The sequence below is a fragment of the Lepidochelys kempii genome, chromosome 9, assembly GCF_965140285.1.
Source record: "Lepidochelys kempii isolate rLepKem1 chromosome 9, rLepKem1.hap1, whole genome shotgun sequence".
In the NCBI taxonomy this organism is placed as follows: Eukaryota; Metazoa; Chordata; order Testudines; family Cheloniidae; genus Lepidochelys; species Lepidochelys kempii.
The window spans coordinates 17735640-17761902 of NC_136388.1; the positions used below are offsets into that span (position 1 = coordinate 17735640).

At 41.5% G+C, this 26263-nt stretch overlaps 1 protein-coding gene across 7 annotated transcripts in view; it reads left to right on the plus strand.

Annotated features, from left to right (window-relative positions):
- Nucleotides 1–15619, plus strand: part of MECOM (MDS1 and EVI1 complex locus) — a 458380-nt gene extending 442761 nt beyond the window's left edge. For all 7 annotated transcript variants that reach the window (XM_073359440.2, XM_073359443.2, XM_073359442.2 and 4 more), the window contains 7 exons: nucleotides 612–778; nucleotides 2143–2220; nucleotides 6314–6483; nucleotides 8587–8731; nucleotides 12096–12332; nucleotides 12883–13069; nucleotides 14018–15619. In XM_073359440.2, coding sequence (XP_073215541.1) covers nucleotides 612–778; nucleotides 2143–2220; nucleotides 6314–6483; nucleotides 8587–8731; nucleotides 12096–12332; nucleotides 12883–13069; nucleotides 14018–14152 — 1119 coding nt within the window. In that variant the 3' untranslated portion in view covers nucleotides 14153–15619. The remainder of the gene's footprint in view (nucleotides 1–611; nucleotides 779–2142; nucleotides 2221–6313; nucleotides 6484–8586; nucleotides 8732–12095; nucleotides 12333–12882; nucleotides 13070–14017) is intronic.
- Nucleotides 15620–26263: the final 10644 nt, after the last annotated feature.

Sequence of the window (26263 nt, forward strand, 5' to 3'; positions counted from 1 at the left end):
TTTTTGTGGTATGTGCATGTAAAGCCAGTTCTTGTTCCCACTCAAATTAGTGGCAAAATTCCAGCTGATTTCAGTGGGAACAAGAATCCTTGCCATAAGACAACTCCAGATCACCCATTATTTTTACTTGATCAAGCCCAAGTGTAGGATCTGCCTTATACAGAGTTTACAAATAATTACTATAGGAGCAAGAACATTAAAACAATGTAGCAGAAAAGCATAGGAATCTACACTGTAGTGCAAAAAAAAAAGTATTTGAACGTAAATATTTTATAAGCCTTCATACCAATTAGTGTAGCTCTCATGTAGAATTAGTTATTTATTAGCATGTACAGAGATTAGGAAACATGATCTGCTAGATGAACAGGAACTGTCAGGTACAACGTCATCACTGCTGCGGAGTGATCTACTGTCAGTAAAAGTTACTTGTGTTATTCAAACTGTGATAACATAGTTTTCCATCACTTTGTCCTACTCACAGAGTGAAAAACCAAAATAGTTTTCTATGCACAGTCATTTTTTGAATGGAGTTCTTTGTGTTTCGAATTATCTGTACAGAAAAAGAGCACCTTCACTGTGATATGTTTTCCTTTTTCCTTTTCCTCTTGCAGATGTCAGCTATAGAAAACATGGCTGAAAAACTAGAGAGTTTTAGTGCCCTGAAACCAGAAGCTAGTGAACTCATACAATCTGTCCCTTCCATGTTTAACTTCCGAGCCCCACCGAGTGCCCTACCAGAAAACCTCCTGAGGAAGGGCAAGGAACGCTATACCTGCAGGTAATTGCTGAGCTAATCATGACAGGGTCTCCTAACATCTCCTCTCTGCTTTCAAAAGACGCTGTTGTTTACTTTAGAAATTACTCCTGATTGGATGATTAATAGAGATCATGGAAGGTCTATAGTATTTCAAAGTGCTCTTTATTCAGTCAAACATAGAAACAGTGTTTTGTTTTTTGTTATTATATGAGGAATTTGTCCTACATCACTCGAGTTTGATAAATGAGGCTGAAAATATTGCATAAACAAGCTTGTTCCCAAATTTCCTCATCACCTTTATATTAATAAATGTGCTTTCACTATTAATTTTTCTGATCACAGGCTACAGGGCTGCTTTCCTCAGACCATCTGCCTCTAATGTCAGAAGGGATCTTTCACAAAATATATGAATTATAAGGACATATGTTTACAATCTGAACAAAAACTATAAGTTCATAGTCATTGCACGTATGAATGAAGTCAATCAGAATTTTGTCAACGTGAGCAGGATTAGGGTCATGCTTGTATAGTCATGCTTGGTATGAAATAATAAACTGTATGTTAAAAATGGAGGGCCAAATCCTGAAAGCTTCTGCATGCATCCTTTATGCATGGCACCTGTAACTCACATTACCTTCAGAGGGAGTTGAGAGTGCTTATTACCATGCAAGGTTGGGCTGAAGGTCCTTAATGTAACTGTTCTAATCATGCTGTTTTTTGGAATGCTACTTGGGAGCCTTGAGAAGGTTTTATTGTTCCCTGTGAAATATTAGGGAAATGGTAGAATGATTTTTAAAATTGCCTTATTTAAGTCTCTATATCATCTCTAGAATGCTAGGGTATTTGACACTGACATATCAGTTTATCTGATCTTTTTGAAAACATGTCACCTTTCAAGACAAGTTGTTATAGAAACATACCTTGATGGATTAGGTCTTTGAATCTTGTCTGCTCTGATCCTATTCAATGCACAGAATGATGTCACATTTGCTGACACATAGAATAAATTGAAAGAATTGAATCTCCTTACTTCAAATCAGAATTCTAAGCCTTGAATAACAGATTTTCAGGCTTCTAAAACATGAATGTGAAAGATATAGAATTAATTAGATTAGAATTTTGGAAGGTAATTAAAACTAATGTCTGTTTGCATAAATTGCTTGCTTATGTGCAAGGAAATCTAGCAAGTGCCAGTAATTCAGGCTTCATTCATGGGTAATTTATATTTCTGTGATGCCTTCGTTGAATTTTTTAAATGCCTAAGAAATCCCAGTACCATACAGGATTGATTAAATTATGGCTATGCGTCTGGTGCATTATGCAGTTCACAGTGAAATAATGTCAACTGCGATGACTTTGTCATAGAAACTGTTTTCTAATCATAGATACTGTGGCAAGATTTTCCCAAGATCGGCTAACTTAACACGTCACCTGAGGACGCACACTGGAGAGCAGCCTTACAGGTATAATAAAATGTGTTTGTGGTCATGAGCATGGCCTAGTGTTTACAGCAGGGAAATGGGAGTTCAATATTGTGTTTTGTCCCCAGTTCTGGCACTGACTCATTACGGGCTCATTTAGTCTGTAAATTAGTCTGTAAAACACTTTGGGATTTTGAGTATCATTATTAGGAAATGTTTTTAATTTTGTTCATAGTATTATTTGCTGGTTGGTGTGTGCAGAATTAGGAAATTTGATTTAACTGGGAATTGGTCCTGCTTCGAGCAGGGGGTTGGACTAGATGACCTTCTAGGGTCCCTTCCAACCCTGATATTCTATGATTCTATGATTCATTGAAATCAATGGGATTCTTTCCGTTGACTTCAGTAGGTTTTGGATTAGGCCTTCAGTTCCTTTGGGAAAGACACTTAGGACATGTCTACACTGAGATAAAAAAACCATGGCAGTGAGTCGCAGAGTCTAGGTCAGCTGGCTTGGGCTGCTGGGCTGTAGAATTGCAGCGTAGGCATTCAGGCTATGGGCCCTCTGAGCCCATGAGTCAGTGGTACAGTCTCCACTGCAATTTTCTCACCCTCAAGCCCTGTAACCGCACGTCAACTGACCCAGTCTCTGAGACTCAGTGCTGCAGGCTTTTTATCACAGTGTAGATATACCCTTAGGGAGAGATTTTCAAAGCTGTCTTGAAGATTTAGACATCTCCTATTAATTTCAATGGGAACTGTGTGTCAAGGCGACTTGAAAATCTCAGCCCTAACCATCTCTGTGCCTCAGTTTCCCAATCTGAAAAATAGGTACAATAGTACTTGCCTCCTTCACAGAGGTGTGGTAAGGATAAATTAGTCTGTAAAACACTTTGGGATTTTGAGTATCATTATTAGGAAATGTTTTTAATTTTGTTCATAGTATTATTTGCTGGTTGGTGTGTGCAGAATTAGGAAATTTGATGTTCCCTCTCCTTCCTATGTATGCAATGACACTCCACTAATTTTAAGGGTCTGTGAGGCAGTGGTCTAACTTAAAGCTGCCTTGGCTCCCAACTCTATTTGGGCATGTTCACTCACAAGGTAGGGTTGAGGAAGGATATTTACCTCCATTATAACGCCACTTCTTGATGAGAGTCTCAAAGCTCAGCTCCTTTTTGGTAGATGTTACAAGCAGGGTGTGGGGTAGGGACTTGAAGACATGAAGTTCTTGAAAATTCTTTGACAATATGGTAGACCTTATTCCTGACTGCAGAGACTCTCCCACTTGCCTTAATGCACAGAAATAGGATCTCCTATAGGATCTCTTATCCAGAGAAGAAACTGGCTGTTGTAACTACAGAGCACACCAGTAATCAATCCAGCCTAGTGCCCTGCCTTCAGCAATGTGCTATATGCTTGTTGTGTTAGTGGAAGACAAAGGCCCTTCTAATGCACCTGGCCTAACTTGAGGGTAGGGAGGGAATGCCACTTTGACCCCAGTGGCATTATTTTGCTCCTTACCAGCTGTAATGTTGGTCCAAATAAACTTTCCATAAGCTTTTCGTTCTTCCTTGAGAATCAAGCTTATATCTAACTACAGTTGTATTGCAGGATGCCCATGAAAAACCATGTGATATTTACCATGTATAGCCTTCTAAAGGTTGTATGTGTGGAGGGTAGAGGATGGGGGGAAGTTATAGCTGCAATTATATATATTGCACTTTTTATTTCAAAGCACTTTACAAACTCTGGTCAAAATCCTCCTCCACATCCCTTTGCATAAGCAGGCCCCAAATAATGTAGAACTGTATGGGAAGGGACAAGCACTGGAGAATCCATGAAGAGGGGCTGTATGACCCCTTGAGTGTGACAAGAGCCATATTTTTAGGCAATTCTAAGAGGGAGCTCATGGTGAGGTATAGGTAGTCTCAGGAATGATCAGTGACCACTGCACATATACGCAGAAACCTGTGGTAACTACTGCAACAGAGAGTGGGATCACCTTGACCAGCAAACACATATTAAAATACAACGTACCCTGGCTACATAGAGGATTTAAAACTCATTAGTTAAAACATGTCTTTAAAACAAACAGCACCTGGTCTAGACAACAGCAAAACTTTTCATCCTGGTCTAGACAACACCAAAACCGTTCCATGTTCCACCCCAGAGGTAGAAGCATCCCAGTTGTGAGTAAGAAGATTCCTGTATCCCACATTCAAATTTTGTAATTGCTTTGGGACCTTGCAGAATAAAAAGTGCTGTATTAAATGTAAGATGATATGATTATTTCAGAATTCATCCATAATAAATACATTCCAAAGATCTTATTATGGATGGACCTGATTTGGATTGGTGCTGACGTTCCCCTTGACTTCAGCGGGTGTTACAGGTGCCCCGCATCTCAGGTTCAGGCCCTTAGTAGATGTACCTATTTAGATAAATAACAGGTAGATCAATCTAACTCTGATCCCATTGATGTCTGTGGTAACAGAATTCCACCCACTGCACATGACTGACATTTGAGGATAGGTGGTTCAAAAAGTGAGGGAGGTGCATAAGTCCCATTGATTTTCAATGGAAGTCATACTCCTAAATCACTTGGGCACATCTGTAAATCCCAGCCTAAAAACACAGCAGTATTATTTGTAGTGTTTATGTTTAATTCAGGTGCTCCTTAGATTATGTGATTTAAAACAAAAAACAGTTTCAAAGATGTTGGTGTATAAATTTACTTCCTGTCTAATTTGAATTCTTTCTGAACTATGTATAATTACCAGAAACATAGTTGGCTTTACTCTCTTGTTGACAAGCATGTGTAGCTGCTATTAATATCCATGATAGTTATGCATATGTAGAAATGAGAATTGAAGCGTTAGCTTATTGAAAATGAAATATTCATTGAAAATCAGTTGGAAGGAAGCCAAGTCATGTTCCAATAAAACAAACACACAAATTTGTGCACTTAAGAACCTGTAAAGAGCTGAAAATCTCATTGTTTGTGATGAATTTTTCTTCCTGGAGTCTTTTTGGGAAATGGGATTTGCATCTAATTTTATTCATGACTGAAGCTGCATCTTGAAGCATGTTACGCTTGTCCACCACATAAAAGCCAGAAACAATTAGAAGCATAATGGACAATTTCTGCACTGAAAAACTGATGCTGTTCAGAGTGTAATGGACATGTTTTGAAGCACAGGAAAAGTAAGACGATTGAAAAACGAGGGTGATGAAGACTATTGGCTAGTTGCCAGAAAGAGAATTTGGAACAGTTAGAGTATGTCTTAGTAATGGTTTAAAGAGCAATGCAGTAAAGGCTTTAGGGACTCCAAATCACTACAGAGTAGGAAAATTGATGCCTCTGGTACCAGAGTGATAGACTAAACTACCCACATTGGCACGGTATTAAAGATCTGGATTGTTTATTGCTGGTTTTTGGAAGCTAACTGAATTTCCTTTGGGATTAGCAACTGAGCAAACTAATTCCTCAAAAAAAGATGTAATCACACAGGATAATTTTGCAAAGACAAAGTGGCCTGTTTTACCTTATTTGAGTATTAAAAGGAATTTGTTTCATGTTTTTTTCCAGAAGTGTTTAATTGTATTGTATTGGCAGCACATGAAACAATAGCATTATGCTCTACTGTTTTTCAGACTCCTCAACTTTGCAGGCAATACTTTTAAATACATGGGAATCAATTATGCTAACTAATTTGATGCAGTTAAATCAGAAATATGCTTCTTCCTAAATGTGAGGTGCTGAGCAAGCTCAACCGCAATTCCTTTTAGCTACAGTGTATGTTAAGGCTACTCAGCACTTTGCTGAATTGCACCTGTAGGTCACGAGTCAGTGGAGTTCCACCGGTCTGAAAGCTCTGTGAAGAAGCAGAGAATTGGGCCCCTCAGGTGCCACCCTGTACCATTTAGGTCAACGAGAGCTTTGCCTTTGACTGCAATTGGAGTGGGATCGAGTCAATAGTTATCAGCAAATCCAGAAAAGAAGAAAAAAGGGGAGAATTTAGGGTCTGAAGTGTGTTTTGAACAATCATTTTGTGAAATGCTCTTTACCCTTTATTCTGATTATTATTCCAGTTACTAATAAACAATTTCTTTTCCTCTTGTTTCTTTTTAGATGCAAATACTGTGACAGATCTTTTAGCATATCGTCTAACCTGCAGAGGCACGTCCGTAACATCCACAATAAGGAGAAGCCATTCAAATGTCACTTATGTGACAGGTGTTTTGGTCAACAAACCAATCTAGACAGACATTTAAAAAAGCATGAGAATGGGAACATGTCTGGTATGTAATCATTTTCCCCTTTCACTGCACCAGAGAGCTATCCAGTGTTAATATACAAGTACTTCCTGGTCATTTTCAACACTGGCTTTGTGAAATATGCACCATTTGTTCTCAGGTTCTGGGTGTTGGGAGTGTGATTTTCAAAAGTACCTAAATGATTTAGGAGCACCAATCCCAGTGATTTTCAAGAGGCATAGATCTTTTTTCTTTTTATAATTTAATGCAATTTCATACTTAGATACTCAAGCCAGCCATAGTATTTTTGGCCTGCAAAATGATTTTTCATGCAACCTCCATGATCACACTGCTGTCAGCAGAAGGCCTTGCCTTAGAATTCTGGGGAGTGCCTTCAAGGTTATTCTTACCATCCCCTAAAATTTTCAGACCACCAGCAGCTCTCACCAGTGGAGCCTCTCTCCTCCTGTCCCCACTGCCACAAATTGGACCAGGTCCCCCACAAAATCAAGAGAGCCACATCTGAGGATTTCACGGGCCATGAAAGTAGCACTGGGGTGGGGGGAGAAAGGGGATAGTGAGACAGTGCATAACGCTTGGTTGAGAAATCTGTAGACTTTTTTAAAATGCCTATCTGCATTCTCTTTAATTCATTATCTACCTAACTAGAAATAATCAAACACATGTATCAAATGCAGGGATTGTCTTTTCCTTGATGCATATAGATGCCTCTCATTGATATTCCTGGGTGTTATCCAATTATAGACCTCAGTAACTATATCAGTGATGTGCATTTTCAAAACTATACTCCAGAACCAGGAGGTAAGATTATGTTCCATTTGAAACTCCGGGTCTAACACGCAGGTTTATTTACTGACGTTACTGATGCTACAGGGCGACAGGAAAGAAAGACACTGAAATTTTTGGTAAAGGCAACTGCTACGAATGTAAACCAGAGAAATAACACCCAGTATGCAAGCTGTCTTTGTAGCTGCCTTCTACATCAGCCCTTTAGACTTAAAGTTCTACCAAATGTCCACTATCCATGAATTACATTGAAATCCAATGTCTAACTATTCCCCAGGCAGAGAATTTGGCCCTGCTGCTCCTCTCATATGAGTCTGATAATGAGTAAATTACTAGACTCCTTTCTTAGATCTCAGCCTCCAGCCCTTTTGGAAACATATGCAATGGACTCAACTAAAAGCAGTGGCTGGAAGGGACAGGGCTAAAGCCCACCAGTTCTGAGTAACAGCCTATCACCAATATTTATTTAAAGGCTTTGTATCTGCCTCACTTGTGCAGTCAGGTAGACTGGCAGGCTTAAACAAGCAAATCACCCCTGTTTGTAATAAGGTGTGTCTCTGAGAAGGTGGGAACCAGCCTTGTTTTTTCTAATGATTACAGCACAGAACTTGTCTGTCTGTCACTGATTCACTGTGTGATACTGGGCACGCCACTTAAGACAGTGGTTCTCAAACTAGGGCTGCGCTTGTTCAGGGAAAGCCCCTGGCGGGCCGGGCCGGTTTGTTTATGTGCCGCGACCGCAGGTTCTGCCGATCGTGGCTCCCACTGGCCACGGTTCGCTGCTCCAGGCCAACGGGGGCTGCAGGAAGGGCGGCCAGCACATCCCTCGGCCCACGCTGCTTCCCGCAGCCCCCATTGGCCTGGAGCGGTGAACTGCGGCCAGTGGGAGCCGCAATCAGCTGAACCTGTGGACATGGCAGGTAAAGAAACCAGCCTGCCCGCCAGGGGCTTTCCCTGAACAAGCGGCAGCCCTAGTTTGAGAACCACTGACTTAAGACACAATCTTGGATCCCTCGGAGCTTTGCCATAGACTTCAATGCAAACAAGATTTAGCCCTTAATTTCTCTGTGTCTCAGCTGACCCATCTGTAAAATGGAGTTAATAATACTTCCCTCCCTCACTGGGTGTTATGAAGTTTAAATAATGTTTGAAAGTGGTCAGCCAAAATGTGAAATACATACACACACACAGACTATTTTGAAAACTGTCTTAGGGGTTTCATATTGGCAGCTGTCCTAAAATGATGCACATGAAAATTTTATTTTTAAATTAGTTTGTAAAGGATTAAATGGATGAAAAATGCAAATGACCAATCCTCTCCCCAATTTTACCTTCTTGAAGGTACTGCAACATCTTCACCTCACTCAGAACTTGAAAGCACGGGGGCAATTCTGGATGACAAAGAGGATTCTTATTTCACAGAAATTCGGAATTTCATCGGAAACAGCAACCACAATAACCAATCCCCAAGAAATTCGGAAGAAAGGTAAGATGTCACTGTAGTAAGACAGCTCCTCAAGATGACTATGTTTCTTTCCCAATTAATTTTCCCATGACTGCTATTTTGAGTATTATGGGTACTGTAAAAAGGAAGTTGGCTGAGTTGAACCAGAAGTGATTTTAGCATCCTTGCTGTCACAATTGTCATATAATCAGTTTAGCAAAACAATTGTGCTGACACCAACCTAGATGAATAAACAAAAGCCTGGAAACAAAGGCGTATGTTCAAATGAGCATGTCACAACTTTAGTTGTATACATACAGGGCAGAGCACATCATCTCGTGATAGGCAGCAAAATCCCTGAGTACAGCCAATACTAGGCATCAGGAAACATCTTTTTAATGGGTAGCTGTCTATTTTTATGAGGGCTTCCCAATTTAAAGCTACCATACACCAATTCTCCTGTCCACTTAAACATACTATAAATTGCCTCCATTTTGAATTCACTGAAAATCACAGACCCTACAGCATTGTCAGCCATGTGCGGAGAGGATTAGAAAGAACATTGTAATCTAAAGGTAAATGGGCAATTAACAAAGTGGAAGAAGTTAAATTTAATTCCTCAGTACAAATGCAAGGCCATTACTAAGGGGCCAGTCCTGCATACACTTACTACCAGGTAAAGTGCTCACTACCATGAAGTCACTAGTACAACTACTAGTAATAAGTAATTCACACTACTCTAGCCATATGAGACTCTCGTTCTGTCAGGATATGATTTAAGTGCATATGTAAATCTAATTTTTCCTTAACTATAAGGAACTATAAATCAGGAACAGATAACAACTTCTAAGAATGTTCAGCTACTATAAAAATATGGCTAAGCATAAAGGTCATGAGAGAGCTTGTCTGCTTCTAATTTTAAAGGCTACCATATTGAGCATGTGTATGAACCATATACTCTATGAAGTAGTATAAAGGCTCCAACTTTGTCTGCCTCTTTCAGTTAATTTGCATCAGATTATCAATATCAGAAATTGTTTGCTGATAGTGAATACGTTCATCCCCCTTTTCAATTTCCAGTTTGTCTTTGTGTTGGAATCAACAGTAGTAGATGTAAGACAAATATTCATGAAGGCAACTGATTAAATTATTACATGCATATTCAAATTTCATTCCATCTTGACCGGCAATGAGGGTTGTTGGGGTTTTTGTTTGTTTGTTTGTTTTTTGCACATCTGGTCTCAACATGTCTCAACAGGAAGGCAGTAAAGAGAAAAGGTTGATGGGTCATACAGTTTTTCCTTTCTAAATTCAGGGCTTCAGTCTATTTTTGATGGATGTTTTATCCTTGGCAAATTACTGCACTTGAAAGCAAAATTAGTGAATCTGTTTTCTTAATCATATGGCTTTCGTTACTTTGGTTTTAGTCCATTTCCCTTTCATTTCTAACATTTCTTGATTTAGCATAACTAGCAAGTTGTCAGCTGGAGCCATGATTAATAATTTCTTATGTCTGTCCAAAACATGTCATCATCATACTTAGATAAAAGATGTTACAGATATCTGTTCTTTGACTCTATTTGAATAATTATCCTCTGTTTCCTTTGCAGTTCAACTATCTTGACTCAGTGCAAACTCAGGGATTCTGTCATTGTGTTGCAAATAGATCACTTCCTGATTTTTTTAATAGGGTGTCAGATCTGAGTGATATCGGTTGATAATGGTTATTGTCATGTAGATGATGAGATGTGGGGGATGTTGGCCCATTGGCGGGCACAACTGGAACAACTTTTTTATATGTCATAAAGGCCACTATGTGGGGACAGTGATTCATGACATGGACAATTACTGAATCATTCCCAGTGCGGTTTTGAAGGAGTTAGCCATATGATGATTTCCTGGAAAAACTAAGCGACAGCAAATAGATGAAATCTCATTGCACGTATACAGGAGCACAATGACCCTAGAGGAATGCAGCCAGCAGGCATGGCCGCTTCTGGTGTGCTAAAGTTTTTGGTTAAGAAAGTAAAGATGTTATTAACAATAAACCAAACATCAATATCTAATGTGTTTTCATGAGGCATCTTCCTGTGTTAAAATTCTCAGTATATTCTGTATCATGCAGCATGGTTTAAGTCACATATATTCTCAAGCTAACTCTGTACAGACAACAAAGTTTCCATTTTTATAGCTGTACTCCTGGAAGGCAAAGGGCCACGTATGCAATTAAAACAATAAATGAGCCAACCAGTGCAGTGTTATTTCTTACATAAAAACACTGGGCCAGCTACACAGGTTAGTATAGGTTGACATAGCTCCACTGACGTCAATGGAGCTATTCCAGTTTACACCAGCTGCATAGATGGCTCAGCATGTATCAATGTATACATTTTTGTGGCAGAGCTGAGCACCTTTAACTCCCATTTAAGTCAATAAAAGTTGAGCATCTCCAAAGTTATTCAGCAACCTACAGGATAAAACCCCTTAATCAAAAATGCTACAGAGTACAAGTCTATAGGTCAGCATGAACTTAGCACCCGTTGTAGAATATGCTGTAACAGGCCCTAAAGAGCGAACCTGCTCTGAAAGCACAAGACAGTTTAATGATATGTCTGAATTTTCAAAATGTGTATTGCTATAATTATTATTTAAATAAGAGTGTTGGTTTCACTTCTCACTTAAAACATTGCATTAGATATTGAGAATTAAGGGACCTTTTCGTTATTGACATCGGCCCTTATTTTTGGCCACCTTTCAATCCAGCCTCCCATCATTGTGGGTGTAATTTTGCACCTGGACTTCAGTGTGGGTGCAAAACTGCAGGCACAATTATTTGTACCTGCAGTTGCACCCAGTCAGATGCCAGGCATAATCTGTGGGTGCAGTGACATAAGTGGGCTTCTTAATGAGTGGAGTTGTGAGCACAATTTATTGTAGAAAATATTGCACCTGCATTTGATTTTGCAAAATTGTGAGCATACTATTGGAGGCCATTTTTAAAAAATTCAGATTCTCAGCCTCTATAGCTCCCATTAAAATGCATTAGGTTATTTTGCCAAGGCTAGTTGGTATAAGTAGGAGTACTATGATTAAATGAAGGACAGGAAAAATTAAAAAGAACATCAGAAAACACCTCCTGACGGTTATGTATACAATGGAGTGGGATGGGCTCCCAAAACTAAGAGTGGAATTCCATGCAGTTTGGGCCATAATATTTCATTGTTTTTTAAACAGAATTCACAACAATAATTCCTTGATATTCAAAGCTAAAGAGTACAAAACACTACAAAGCATGCTGGAAGGGACCATTTTGCATTGGCAGCAGGAGAGGTCTTTTTCAGCTCTACTTGGTATGATTTCATAAGCCTGATTATACATCGATTGATTGATTTTTATTTTCTTTTAGAATGAATGGCAGCCACTTTAAGGATGAGAAAGCATTGGTGGCAAGTCAGAACTCAGACTTGCTGGATGATGAAGAGGCAGAAGATGAAGCAGTGATGGATGAGGAAGACGAAGAAAGTGAAATTGCAGGGAAGCCAGTCAAGGAACCGGTTACAAGTAACCTACATGAAGGGAGCCCTGAGGATGACTACGAAGAAACAAGTACTTTGGAAATGAACTGCAAGACTTCCCCTGGCAGGTTGGTTTCTTCCTAGTATTTTAAATGGTACAGTCAAATAAAGGTAAAAAAGAAAAAAAAAAAGAAAACAGTGCAAGCATTCCAAGGACCAAATTCTGGCAAGCATGCTAGGAAACAGCCCTAATGAGCTAACCCCAATAGCAATGTCAGTGTGCACCTGTATTTGGCTGACACCAGCCCTATCCTCAGCCCCTTTGGGCAATCAGTTCCTTTTAAGAGTAGAAATTATTGGCACAGGGAGCTATGAGCGATTGTCAGGCCAGAGTAGATACATATATAAACATGTAGCATATACTGTCTGGCACCTACTAGCTGCCTGTGACTTGTGCAATGGTCCCATGCCGTTATCCTTACCTGCTGGACCATACTGTAGCTGCTTATGATTTTTGGTGAAGTTAAAAGTGAGGCAGTTTAGAGCAGACTTAAATAGATGAGAATTGGTATGCAGTAGCCTTATATTGGTGAGTCCTTATAAGAAGACCTTTTTTGGAGGCATGCAAAAGATTTTAATTACATTCAAAAACCCACAACCTCCATCACATTTTTGTAGGTATAAAGAGGATGAGTATACCAAGACTGGACTCTCTGCTTTGGATCACATAAGGCACTTCACAGATAGCCTCAAAATGAGGAAGATGGAAGAAAATCAATACACTGAAGCTGAACTGGCAGCTTTCAATACTTCACACCTGCCAGAGGATCTAAAGCAACCATTGTACAGGAAATCCAAGACCCAGGTAAATTCTTAATTCATCTTAAGCTCATTGTCACTGAGTATCCAAAAGATGGACCTGCTGGTGTGTGGTAAACTAGAGTCATCTTAATCACAACAGAAAGGTTTGTGCTCCTGATCCACAGTAAGCCCTGAAAATGTGCTCTCCCCATTCTGTGGTTACTATCAGAGCAAATGGGATATCAGATTGTTTTAAAGAGGGGGGCATATTCTTGGGTGGTGTAATCAACCTAAGGATCTGGCCCATGATATGTAGGTATATGGAATATTTTTAAAAAACAGTATGTTGCTGTATAATGTATTCCTGTATACATATGCAGAGATTACATCACTGTGATTAGTGGGATTCTGCTCTCAGATACACCAGTGCAAGCCTGCTGGAGTCATCACTTGTAGTCAGTGGGTGTGCTCCAATACAACTGAGAGGACTTGGCCAGAAGTATTTTCACAAGTTAGTGTGACTGCACCATTCAAGAGAATTAGTGAACTTTCCCTAGGGATGGGTCTGTTGCCAGAGGTACTGTCGCCTCCTAGTGGTGTTGCTCACTATGTCCATGGCATTTCTCTGTTCAGCAGCGTTTAGCTAGGCTGATATTTCAATCCCAGTTTCGAATGTTATTTGGAAGCAATTACAAAGGGGTTTCGTTGTGTTCTTGTCTTGAAACCACCCAGGAAATTACTACTGAATGTTTTTAAAGTTCTTTGTCAGCCTTGGGTGATGAAGGTAAAGAATTATTACTATTAGTGGGTCAAAAAATGTCAAAGGAAAGGTTGGCAGAGCTTTACCTAACAGATGTTGTATACATAAATCCAAATTTAGACCTCCACTGAATACAAAATACTCTCTAGGGATCAAATTTTGGCTGCTTCCATATAGGTGACATGGTTTAATGTCAAAGCAGTGCATTCTGCAGTGTTTACCACTTTCTCTTTCTCTTGTTTCCTCATTCAGGCATATGCTATGATGCTCTCTCTCTCTGACAAGGACTCCCTCCATTCTGCATCCCACAATTCTCCCAACATGTGGCATAGTATGGCAAGAGCTGCCGCAGAATCCAGTGCCATCCAGTCCATTAGTCATGTATGACATTGTGAAACCTTACCAAGAATTGGGACCAAGTCCAAACCAGTAGCATGGCTCTTTCGTATATGACTATTTAAAAGACTGCTGAGCAGAATGCCTTATAAATCTGCAGGGTCACTCATCTAAAGTCTGATGACCTTAAACTGAATAATTTTAAAAAGAAAGAAACTATTTATTCTCAATATTTTGTTTTGCACAGCCAAGGCAGCTGCTGACTTCTGGAGGATCAATGCGACTTAAAAAAAGTTTCAGTGGATTATGTAAACCATGGCCGGGAAAAATGTCTTCCAATTCACCCGGCATGAGAGGGTGGGGGCAGATGAGTTAAGACTGCATTGATACACATGGGCACTCCTTTAAAATAGAAACTGAATTGTTTTTCTTTTTGTATAAGATAGTTTGACACAGGATTGGGAACAGTTGCTTTTATGTACAAATCCTCTTCATTAAAGCTTTATGCATTTTAACCCTTCAAAGAAAGAAAGTAGTTCTATCATATGCACACTATCCATCATTAATATTAGAAACCAATAACAGGGAATATTTCATCCTCTCCGTAATTTTTTCTTCTTACCTGCGTTGTGGAAAAAAAAAAGAAAGAAAGAAGAAAAGACAAAAAAAAAAACTTTGAGAGACAATACATAAGAGGCTTGTGTATATTGTAAACTATGAATGTTCACCACTCAAAGACGTTTAAGTCATTCAGCTACTTCTGTCAAAGGACCATTTCATCAACAGTACCACTAGTTCAATGTTTGCCAAATCATTGTAATGACATTTTAAATTTAGACAATCATGTCGCTGTGTTGTTTTGTTTCCTCTAATTTCTTTTTTTGTGGTGTGTGTACCATGTATTTATTTGTTGGCAAACAATTGTTTGTTGATTAAAATAGCACTGTTCCTACGTTAAACAGCACTGCTCCAATCCCCCACTACTTTATGATGTAGGCACCCATGTACTTCAAAACAAGTGAGGTGAACTGATCTGTGTATATTGGAGTGCAAAACAGTGTTCGAAATTTTCTGACATTCCTATTTTTTTTCTTTTTAATGAAACTAAATAACTAATAGATGCGAATTAGTTTTTTTTAAATACAGTAAATTGATTCAATTGTATAAACAGTTATAATTTCTTCATGAAAGCATGATTCTTCTGATTAAAACTGTACCCAATATTTTATGCTGGTTGTCTGCGAGCTTGTGTGATGTTATGTTCATGTTAATCCTATTTGTAAGATGAAGTGTTCCAAACTTACGTTAAAAAAATAAATAAATAACGGACTGTATTCAGTTATTTTTGTTTTGTTTTTTTGCCTTTTAGTGAGGGACCAGATTTATTTCCTTTTGTTTATAATCTCATTTTGAAATAATCGGCAAGTTGAGGTACTTTCTTTAAATGCTTTGTACAATGTAACTGTTATGCATTTCAGAACATTATTATGGGAGGATCAACTAAAAAATAAAGGACTATAAAACCGAAGGCATCTTTTTCACTCTCCTTTTGTTTTTGTGGAGTCATTCCATTTCATTTATCACTTGGTAACTTAAGGGTTAGGACGGATCTGTATCTCAAGTGGTCATGGATAATAATAACAACAATAGACTCTGGAATTGCTATAGTATCTTTCAATTATCTTAATGTACTTTACAGATAATTAAGACAAATAATAAGAGGGTCGTTAGTGGCCAGAATGCAGATTTAAATGCTTTACTTAATGCAGTCACATCTGGATCAGGCTCAAGGCCATGCATCCTCTGAACAAACTTGTAGAGTAGTAGACAAGTTTAAGAGACCCCAGCTAGCGCAATCAGGGAGCGCATGGCATATGGTGGACAAGGCAAAGGAGTGCTAGCAGGGGAACTGAGATGAAGGCATTCCTTTAGCAGGACTGAGATGGAAGAAGGAGCAAACAGAGGGCATTACCAGTTCTGTACATATAGTAATACACCAGGTAGCAGACTGGGAGAATCAGAACCGTACCACCAACAGAGGTTCAGTGGAGGGTAAGTATAGCCTTGGGGAGCTTGGGTAACAGCCCGGCCACTGATGTCTACGCGTATGTCCACACAGCAAAAAACAACAATAAAATCAGTGAGTCTCAGAGTCAGATGTTGGGCTCGGGCTGATTCTGAGAACCTTCCGACTTGCTGGGTTTCAGACCCTGGGCTCCAGCAAAAACCCAAGTGTTCACACTGCTGGTTTTAACCCCACAGCACAAGCCCAAGTCTGTTGACCTGAGACTCACTGATGTGGGTCTTTTTTGTTGTGTAGCCATACCCACAAACAAAACTCCCTTTGACGTCAGTGGTACAAGGATTGCACCCATTCTGTTTAAAAGCTTGTTTTGCAGCAGGGCTGAGCACTCGCCACTCCAACTCAAGATAATGGGTGCTGATGCTAGGGTGACCAGATGTCCTGATTTTATAGAGACAGTCCCGATTTTGGGGTCTTTTTCTTATGTAGGCTCCTATTAACCCCCACCCCTTCTCCTGATTTTTCACATTTGCTGTCTGGTCACCCTCGCTGGTGCGGCACAATACCCTTAAAACAATTAGGCCCTAAGCCTTGCACGGCTGCATTTATTGTTCCGCTACTTACATTACCAATCTTGTGTAATTCTATACCTCAACTCTGATAGGCATTGATACTGTTTCACGTAACACAAGGGCCACAGACTGCTCACATGTGGCCCAAGCCAAAGTCCAATGAAGCTAATAGGAGACAGTCTATTTCCTTCCTCGGCCATTCGGTCAGCCCCCACTCTGCTGCATTTTCTACCATGCTTAGGATGCCAAACATGGGCATTTTGATGGCAGGTGTGCTTTTAGTACCTACAGAGCCATGTTGTCATAGAGGGGTCCTGAATTATGCCACATTGTATTAGTTTGGGGGAAAAAGCCATTTGTGCAGCAAAATGGGTGGCCAAACATGAAGGTGCTACTGCTAGGGTTGCCAGCTTTCTAACTGCAGAAAAACTGACCACTGAAGCTCCACCCCTTCCATGAGGCTCTGCCCCTTCTCGGAGGCCCCGCCCCACAGGCCCTCAATCCCCCCTGCCCCCCCCAGCCCACCTCACCCCCGGGTCACTCACTCTCCACCATCATCGCTCACTCATTTTGGCTGGGGCCAGGGGGTGGGGTGCTTCTGACAGGGAGGGTGCGGGGGATGAGGGATTTGGGATGCAAGAGGGGGCTGCGGGTGCAGATGCTGGCTGGTGCTTCAGGCTCTGGGCTGGAGCTGAGAGGTTCAGCGTATGGATGAGGGCACCGGAGTGAGGCAGGGGGTTGAGGGTGCAGGAAGGGATACAGACTTCAAGGACGGGAGTGGGGGGGGGTCAGAAATTAGTAGTTTCAGGGTATGGGAGGGTGCTCTGGGGTGGGGCCAGGGATGAGGGGTTGGGGCAGGTGCAGAAGAGGGTTCTGGGCTGGGGCCGAGGTGTTCAGAGCATGGGAGGAAGGGGGTTGGGGGAGTAGGCTCCAAGAGGAAATTGGGGGTTCTGAGCTGGGCATAATGGGGGAGGGGGGTGGTTCGGGGTGCAGGCTCTGGGCAGTGTTGACCTCAGGTGGCTCCCAAGAAACTGCAACATGGCTCTCTGGCTCCAAGGTGGAGGAGTGGCTGGGGGGGGGGCTCTACATGCTGTCCCTCCTCCCGCAGGCATTGCCCCCCCCCAGCTCCCATTGGCCACAGTTTGTTTGTGGGAGCTGGTGCTTGGGGTAGTACACAGAACCCGCCTTGGCTGCCCCTCGGCCTAGGAGCCAGAAGGACATGCCAGACATGTTCTGGGAGCTGTGCAGAGCCGCCATGGCAGACTTTTAGCGGCCCCACTGGCCTTTTAGTGGAGCCACCAGGTTCCCCTTTCGACTGGGTGTTCCTGTCAAAAATCGGATGTCTGGCAATCCTAGCTACTGCCCAGTTATGTGATTGCACATAAAAAAAAAATGGGTGTGCATACAAATATCCTGAATTCATTTAGGAATATGTGTGTATATGGATGCTCTTTAGGACCCTATTTATGTTTCTTTCACTGCCACCAAAGGAGCAAGGAGACTAAATACATGAATTAATTTCAATTTTGTCTGTAACTGCAAATACTTTCCCCCCATCTTCCCCCTCCCACCCCACCCCCAATAGGGGAAGGTGGCAGTTCCTCTCAAGAGTGGTTCCCTGCCAATTCCACTGCTTTATAATGCTTCTAGGGAAGTATAACTTTGTCCCTGCATCTAATGTCTCAGAGTAAGGTAGCACCTTCCCTTCAGACACCCCCAGAGAAAGCAGGCCTGTTGATGTGTCTCTATTGAACATTAATGTGTGGTTAATATCTAGCCATTACGGCTGTATATTGAAGGTACCATACATATTGCTCAGTGGAGCGCCAGACGTAATTTGGCCATTTTGGTGAAGGGCTAACTAGAAGAGACAATTGTTTACACCATATAGCACAGCATGCACTACTTAGTGCCACCCATATCTGTCAAAAAGGCCATCTGTGTTTTATGGATGAGCCATCAGTGTTACATCAAACTTGACTATTACCACTATTCAAAGAAAATTAATTGTAAGGCTTTTCTTCAACACTATTTTAAGAAAAGCCACAAAGGTCATTTGCCATGGACCCAGCAGCAGTGTTATAATAAAGCCCATGGACAGTGATGAAGTCATTGGTGCCTATGGTATCATGAGTATAAGCAGGGAATGTTGAGTGAAATACACACAGATGAGTGACAACAGACGTGGACCTTGCCCCTTATAGTTCTATCCATCTTCATACTTATTTCCTTCCAGGCTCTTGAAGTTCATTGCTTTTTCCCCTATAGCAAAGTTCATGTACCTAAAAGGGTAATTTGAAAGAGCAAACTGATTTTGAAGAAACTAGTCTACCCCCACCACACAAAAAATAGAAAAAAAATATTACATTGTGTCTTACTGGGGCATGCTGAAAGGACCAATTGCCTTTGTCCAGAAGGGGAAGGCATTCTAAACAAGGGGGTTCATAATGTCTATTTTCTGCTAAGATGGCTTTTACTAAAAAGAAAAGGAGTACTTGTGGCACCTTAGAGACTAACCAATATATTTGAGCATGAGCTTTCGTGAGCTACAGCTCACTTCATCGGATGCATACCGTGGAAACTGCAGCAGACTTTATATATACACAGAGATCATGAAACAATACCTCCTCCCACCCCACTGTCCTGCTGGTAATATCTTATCTAAAGTGATCATCAAGTTGGGCCATTTCCAGCACAAATCCAGGTTTTCTCACCCTCCACCCCCCCACACAAACTCACTCTCCTGCTGGTAATAGCCCATCCAAAGTGACAACTCTCTACACAATGTGCATGATAATCAAGGTGGGCCATTTCCTGCACAAATCCAGGTTCTCTCATCCCTTCACCCCCCCCTCCAAAAAACACACACACAAACTCACTCTCCTGCTGGTAATAGCTCATCCAAAGTGACCACTCTCTGGGCTATTACCAGCAGGAGAGTGAGTTTGTGTGTGGGGGGGGTGGAGGGTGAGAAAACCTGGATTTATGCTGGAAATGACCCAACTTGATGATCACTTCAGATAAGCTATTACCAGCAGGACAGTGGGGTGGGAGGAGGTATTGTTTCATGATCTCTGTGTATATATAAAGTCTGCTGCAGTTGCCACAGTATGCATCTGATGAAGTGAGCTGTAGCTCACGAAAGCTCCTGATCAAATAAATTGGTTAGTCTCTAAAGTGCCACAAGTACTCCTTTTCTTTTTGCGAATACAGACTAACACGGCTGTTACTCTGAAACCTGGCTTTTACTAAGATACCTTTAAGTATGGCTTCTGGATCCTTCTTCTGATGCTATTAGGTATTTTTCCTGTTATACCCAATGGGTTCAGTGTGATATAGCCGACCACAAAAAAGACGTAATCAGTCCAACTGGAGACTATGGCCAACGACCACCATGACAAGCTATATAATCAGTATTTCACTTTGTTCCTATGTATCCAAAGGTATTTTATATTTTAAAACAGACACAGTTACAGCATTTGTGGAAGGGAAAGTTGGTATAAGAATATCTGCAAAAGTAATTAAGTAAAGCCAAACCCAGCCATGACCAAGTGGGTCAAGCCTTCTCTATGTCAGAGGCTACATACCCTTGCCAGGGCCCCATTGTTTAAATGCATTATGAGGCCTGGCCAAAAGCTCTTGCCGTCCCAACCCCACTGACATTTCTTTCTAATCTTAGTGCAGGATTGGGCAAACTTTTTGGCCTGAGGGCCACATCAGGGTTCCAAAACTGTGTGGAGGGCTGGGTAGGGAAGGCTCTGGCTCCCCAAACAGCATGGCCCCCCTGACCCCCTAGCCACCCCCTCCCACTTCCCGCTGCCCCTCAGAACCCCGACCCCTCCAACCCCCTGCTCCTTATCCCCTGATCTTCCCATCCTGGGACCCCCCACCCCTAACCTGCCCTCTGGGACTCCATCCCCATCAAACCACCCTGCTCCCTGTCCCCAGACTGCCCCAATCCCTATCCATACTGCTGCCCCCTGACAGCCCCCTTGGGACTCCCACGCCTATCCAACTGTCCCCTGCACCCTGTCACCTGACTACCCCCTGGGACCCTCAGCCCATTATACACCCACCCCCCCGTTACCCCTTTACCATGCTGCTCAGAGCACCAGATCTGGGAGCCGCACCTACCGGCCGGAGCCAGCCACGCCGCCGCACGGTCTAGAGCACTGGGGCAGGCCAGCAGCTCTCACAGGTGCGTTGCCTGTCAGGAGCTTGCAGCCCCACTGCCCAGAGCACTGGCAGCATGGTGAGCTGAGGCTGCAGGGGAGGGAGGACAGCAGGGGAGGGGCCAGGGGCTAGCCTCCCTGGCCGGGAGCTTAAGGGCCGGGCAGGATGGTCCCACGGGCTGGATGTGGCCCACAGGCTGCCGTTTGCCCACCAGTGTGTATGGGTTCCAAAGGCCATGTTGGTTGATCCTTAGTTTCAGTGTAAAAGATGATGGCAGATGCAGCCCTTCAGTCTTTACCATTCAGAGTCACTTACTAAAGCAAGGACAAACCCTACATGACCACAACAAAAATAACTAAGTTTGGTGATCCTTTTTTCCTCCATTATATTTGTTTTCCTCTTCTTACAAAGAGTCCAACTTTGCCATTTCCCCAAGACACAGATTTGAATCAAAGCAGCGTTTTAATAAGGCCTAAACACACAGTTCTGACTCTTTAAATAGCTCATTGAACGTCTCGCTCAAGAAGAGTTATTAGCCCCAGTGTACATGCTAAATTCCATTTGGGAGAAGCACATCCTGAGTAGCCCCTGGCGGCTCACGAGGAGATGCAGTCCTTTATTAGCTCACAGCAACGGGAAGTGAACAGTTGCATTTCACCCCAAAAGTGGCTGCACTTCAGTGGTGAGTATAGCTATTCATATGTGTAATTTATAAATCTGTTCAGGAAGTGTTTTTGAATCCTTCCTGATGAAAGGTGCTGTAGAAATATGAACTGCTTTCATATGGCTTGGTTTTACTACTACTACTATCTGATTGTGCCAAACTGGATACGGGTTCTGAAATATCAGACCTTGAGAATAAGCCTTGCTTTTTCCTGTTATATTTTAATCCTAATTAATTCCAGAAAGACTAAAGAGCTGTGATGAAATGCTACACTTTTCTTTAAAGTCCCTCTTGTAAGTCCTAAAAGAGGCCCCAACTTTGCAAGGTGGGGCAGGGGAAGAGGGTTAATGGTCATTTTGATGCTAAATTATCAATAATTAAGAAGCTGATTTTCTGGGATTGATGAAAATTTTTAACAGCTGCTTCTTTTAGGCCCTTATCCTTCAATTTTATTAGCATGTGTTAACATAATGTGGAAAATATATTTATATTTATATTATGCTTTGTCAGGACCCCAGCATCTGTACCCTGGGGCAGATACACATGAGATAGCTGGGGCTACATTTGCCAGTGTGCACATGTGGAAATGTTCAATTTGTAATACGATTACAGCCCCAAAACAAAGCCCACTTGATACCTGTGGCATATTTGTTTCATGGTAAGTGCAGAAAATTCTCAAAATCATGTCATGTGTCGTATCACCAGCCAAGTCAAACTATAGAAGTAGCTCTTTTAATTCCCAGGGAATCTCTTTAAACAGGCGCGTGTCAGGCCCAATTAGAATCCACACAGACCTACACTAATTGGGGTGAGTATGCAGCAGAATAATGTGGTCATTTAGCAAACTAGACCTTTTGTAAAGGATAGCATGCGAAATAAGTGCTTGCCTTTGCACAACCATAAATGCTGCAATTCCATCTCTTATGTCAATTGAAAAATGCCATGTCTCTGTTCTGAGGCCTTGCAGAATCTTGAAAGGCATACTACAAAATCAACTGGAAAAAGTTAACTTATAGATAAGACTTTTTAGTGACTATGAATAAAAATGTACAATGTAAAAGCCATCCACTAAATGCCTGGGGTTAGGAGAAAGCTTCCCTGGGGAGTATGTTGGGAGACAAGGTGGGTAAGGTAATATCTTTTATTGGATGAACTTCTGTTGGTGGAGAGGACAAACTTTTAAGCTTCACAGAGCTTTTCCTCAACTCTGAAGAAGGTAACCAGAGTGTCAGAGCTAAATACTAGGTGGAACAATTACTATAAAGAACTCAAAGAAGACCCCACACTGAAATTCACACAGGAATTTAAGGATATCAACAAATCCTTCCACAACTCCAAGAGAAACTCTACAACTTCCCCACACAAACCCACCCTTGGGACCTACATGCTTCCCAAGATACACAAACAAGGGAACACTGACACACCCTATGGTATCTGGCCATGGCACTCTTACTGAAGGAAGATCAAAACTCAGAGAAATCATTCTCAAACCACTCAGCACAAAAAAGGCCAGTTTCCTTCAGGACACAACCGACTTCCTCTGGAAACAGCAACATTAACAACCTCTCTCAGAACACCAGCATTGCCACTATGGATGTCAACTCCATGTACACCAACAGCTCTTGCCATGATGGCATCACTGCCTGCCTCAAATATCTACAAGACAATGGACAACACTCAGATATCCACCCTAGATACATCACTGAACTCATGCATTTCATCCTTACCCATAACAAGTTTATATTTAACAACCAACACTTTGTCCAAAGCATGGGAACAGCCATGGGTATGAGGATGCCCTCCCCCCCCGGCCCCGCAAATGCCAACCTCTTCATGGGCCACCTTCAGAAAGAATTTCTGGAAAAATGCACCATGAAACTTATGATATACCTGAAAGATACATCAATGATATTTTCTTCCCCTGGACAGAAGACCTAAAGTCACTCATAGATTTCCATCACAACTTCAGCACCATAACACTACCACACCAGCATCAACTTCCTGGACACAACGATCACCTTCAGAAACTACGTTCAAGAAACACCTACCTTCACAGAAACCATCCCAGACACACCAAGAAATCTGTTATCTACAGCCAGCACATACATACCACAGGATATGCTCTGAAGATAAAGTCCGGGATACACCCATTACCACACTTAAAATTGTCTTCACCAAGTAAGGACACTCCACCAGAGAAGATCATATCATGGATTGGACCACCCAAATACACGGAGAGAACCTGCTCCAATACAGGAAAAAATAAACCCCAACAACTGCACACTGATTGTTACCTACCACCCCACACTGGAACCCATATCAGGTATCATCTAACTGTTACAACCCACACTTGATTGGGACCGCATCCTGAAAGATGTCTTTCCTCAACCCTTTCTTCTGAGTTTCCAACAACCCCGCAATTTCACCAAATTCATCATCAGAAGCAAGCTCACCACAGATCCAGGCACACCAACTCAAAGCAGCACCAGGTCCTGCCAGAACAACAGATAAAAAACCTGCAGACATATGTCAACTGCTGTGATGATGAATACCCATCACAACTCACCTTTCAAGATCCATGGGTTCTACACATGCCTATCACAACATGTGGTCTACCTCATCCTGTGCATCAAATGCCCCAACAGCACCTATGTGGGTAAAACCAGACAATCTCTATGCTCTTGAATGAACTCCCACAGAAAAATGATAAAAGACAAAAACACTATTACCTGCACCCCGACACTTTTTACAAAATGATCACTCCCATAGCTGACCTCTCAGTCCTCATCCTCAAAGGAAACCTGCAGATCATCTTCAAAAGATGAGCCTGGGGACTTAAATATTAAGTCTGATGGACACTAAAACATGGACTTAACAGAGACACTGGTTTTAGGATTCATTACAACAATTTGTAACACAGTCTGTTGTCTACTAACCCTCCTTTGTCCTACACGTGTGGAGATGTTAAGTGCCCATTTCATTTTAAGTGGTCTCCTACAACATGTGTGAACCCCTTATGTTTGACAATCTTGTTTTTTAGCTGTGATACTCTGGTTACCTTCTCCAGACCTGAGGAAGAGCTCTGTGAAGCACACAAAATTGTCTCCTCCGTCAACTGAAGTTGGGCCAGTAAAAGTTATTACCTCACCACCTTGGCTCTCTCACATCCTGGGAGCAATATGGCTACAACACTTATTGCATCAGTGTCCATTTTGTCACTTTACACCTTTCTCTGATGTATTGGTACTAACCACTATCAGAGACAAGGTACTGCACTAGACAATACTTCACTGGTCTTATATGGCCTGGCAATTCCTGTGTAAGAAATAGCTTGTCAAGGATTAGTTTTTCAAGGTAAAAGAGCCAAGACCTGGGCTGTTAACAGCTGCAATAAAATGCTGATCTTAATTTTACTATATATATGAGAGAGAGAGAGAGAAAGGAAGGAAGAGAGGAGCTTGGAAGGATAGATTTTTAATCAGTTGAATGTTGGTACCATACACACACATGCAAACCAAACAAAAAAGATTTCCATCAATGATAGTTGAAATTTACTGATAGGCAAAGTAAGAAAAATGTTCTATGGGAACTTATTAGAGGTAGATGTATTTTTGTGTATTTTGATGTGTGATGTTGACAATTTGTGTTTTAACAGTTATAAAGCTTTAACTTTTTGACTCTCAATGTCTACTTTCATTAAATAATTGCCTGACACCACCCATAATTTTGCACAACTGTGAAAATATATATAGATAAAAATAAAAAAGCTTAAAAATAAATATTGAGATTATCAAAGTTATAAAAATAAATAAAATCGAATTCTGAAAAGCCTCCGTGTATTTATGGGTGTGTTTATATATAAACTCTTTAAAATGACTTAGAACCAGCTAACTGTGGAACCAGGTGTTCTTATTAGTATTCTTCCTCCCCTGGTCCTATCTCTTCCTTATCACACTCACTATTGCATCTTCCCTGTGATGAAATTCTAGGGACTCCTGATTATAGGGACCGTTCTGTGTTTGTACAGTGCTTTCACAATAGTGGCCCAATTCTGACTGCGGCCTCTGGGCAATAAAAACAATAACAACAGTCCTGCCATGAGCTTCCCCCCAGGCCTCCAAATAGGCAAGTAAATGATTCATGGTCTATCTTTCCAGGGGAAAAAACACCACTGTCTGTTAAGGCATTACCTTATTTTCCTGGCAGAAATAATTTTTTAAAAAAACAACACATGCTGAATGTTTTTGAATTTGAAACTGACACATAGTTGCCAAATGTGGAGTTGAGAGGAATCATCCTATCTTAACACTTTCCTACCCCTTTAGTTAGTAGCTCAGCTAACGGATAAAACACTGACAAGTAGACCCAACAGATGTGCCCATAAAGAAAAAGCACATCCCATTATGCCCATAACAACCCACCTTTAAAGGCAGGGAATACCTTTGGCACTGGCAGACCCTTTCAATACCAATGAAACTTTCTAAGAGCACCATACACTGCAACAGCTACGTTGCCCCACACACATTCCAAATAGTCAGCTGCTCTTACTTTATGGTCTTGATTCACCGATGCTCTTTTTGGAAATGGTTTTGATGCTTTTATTACTGAAGAGTTACACAGTTGCTCCAGAAATTGCACCTAGCACTAAAACTTTAACTCTGGCACAAAGGATACAGATGTGTGAATAATGGATTGGTTTGCTGGCAATTTGGGTTAATCCAAAAATGACA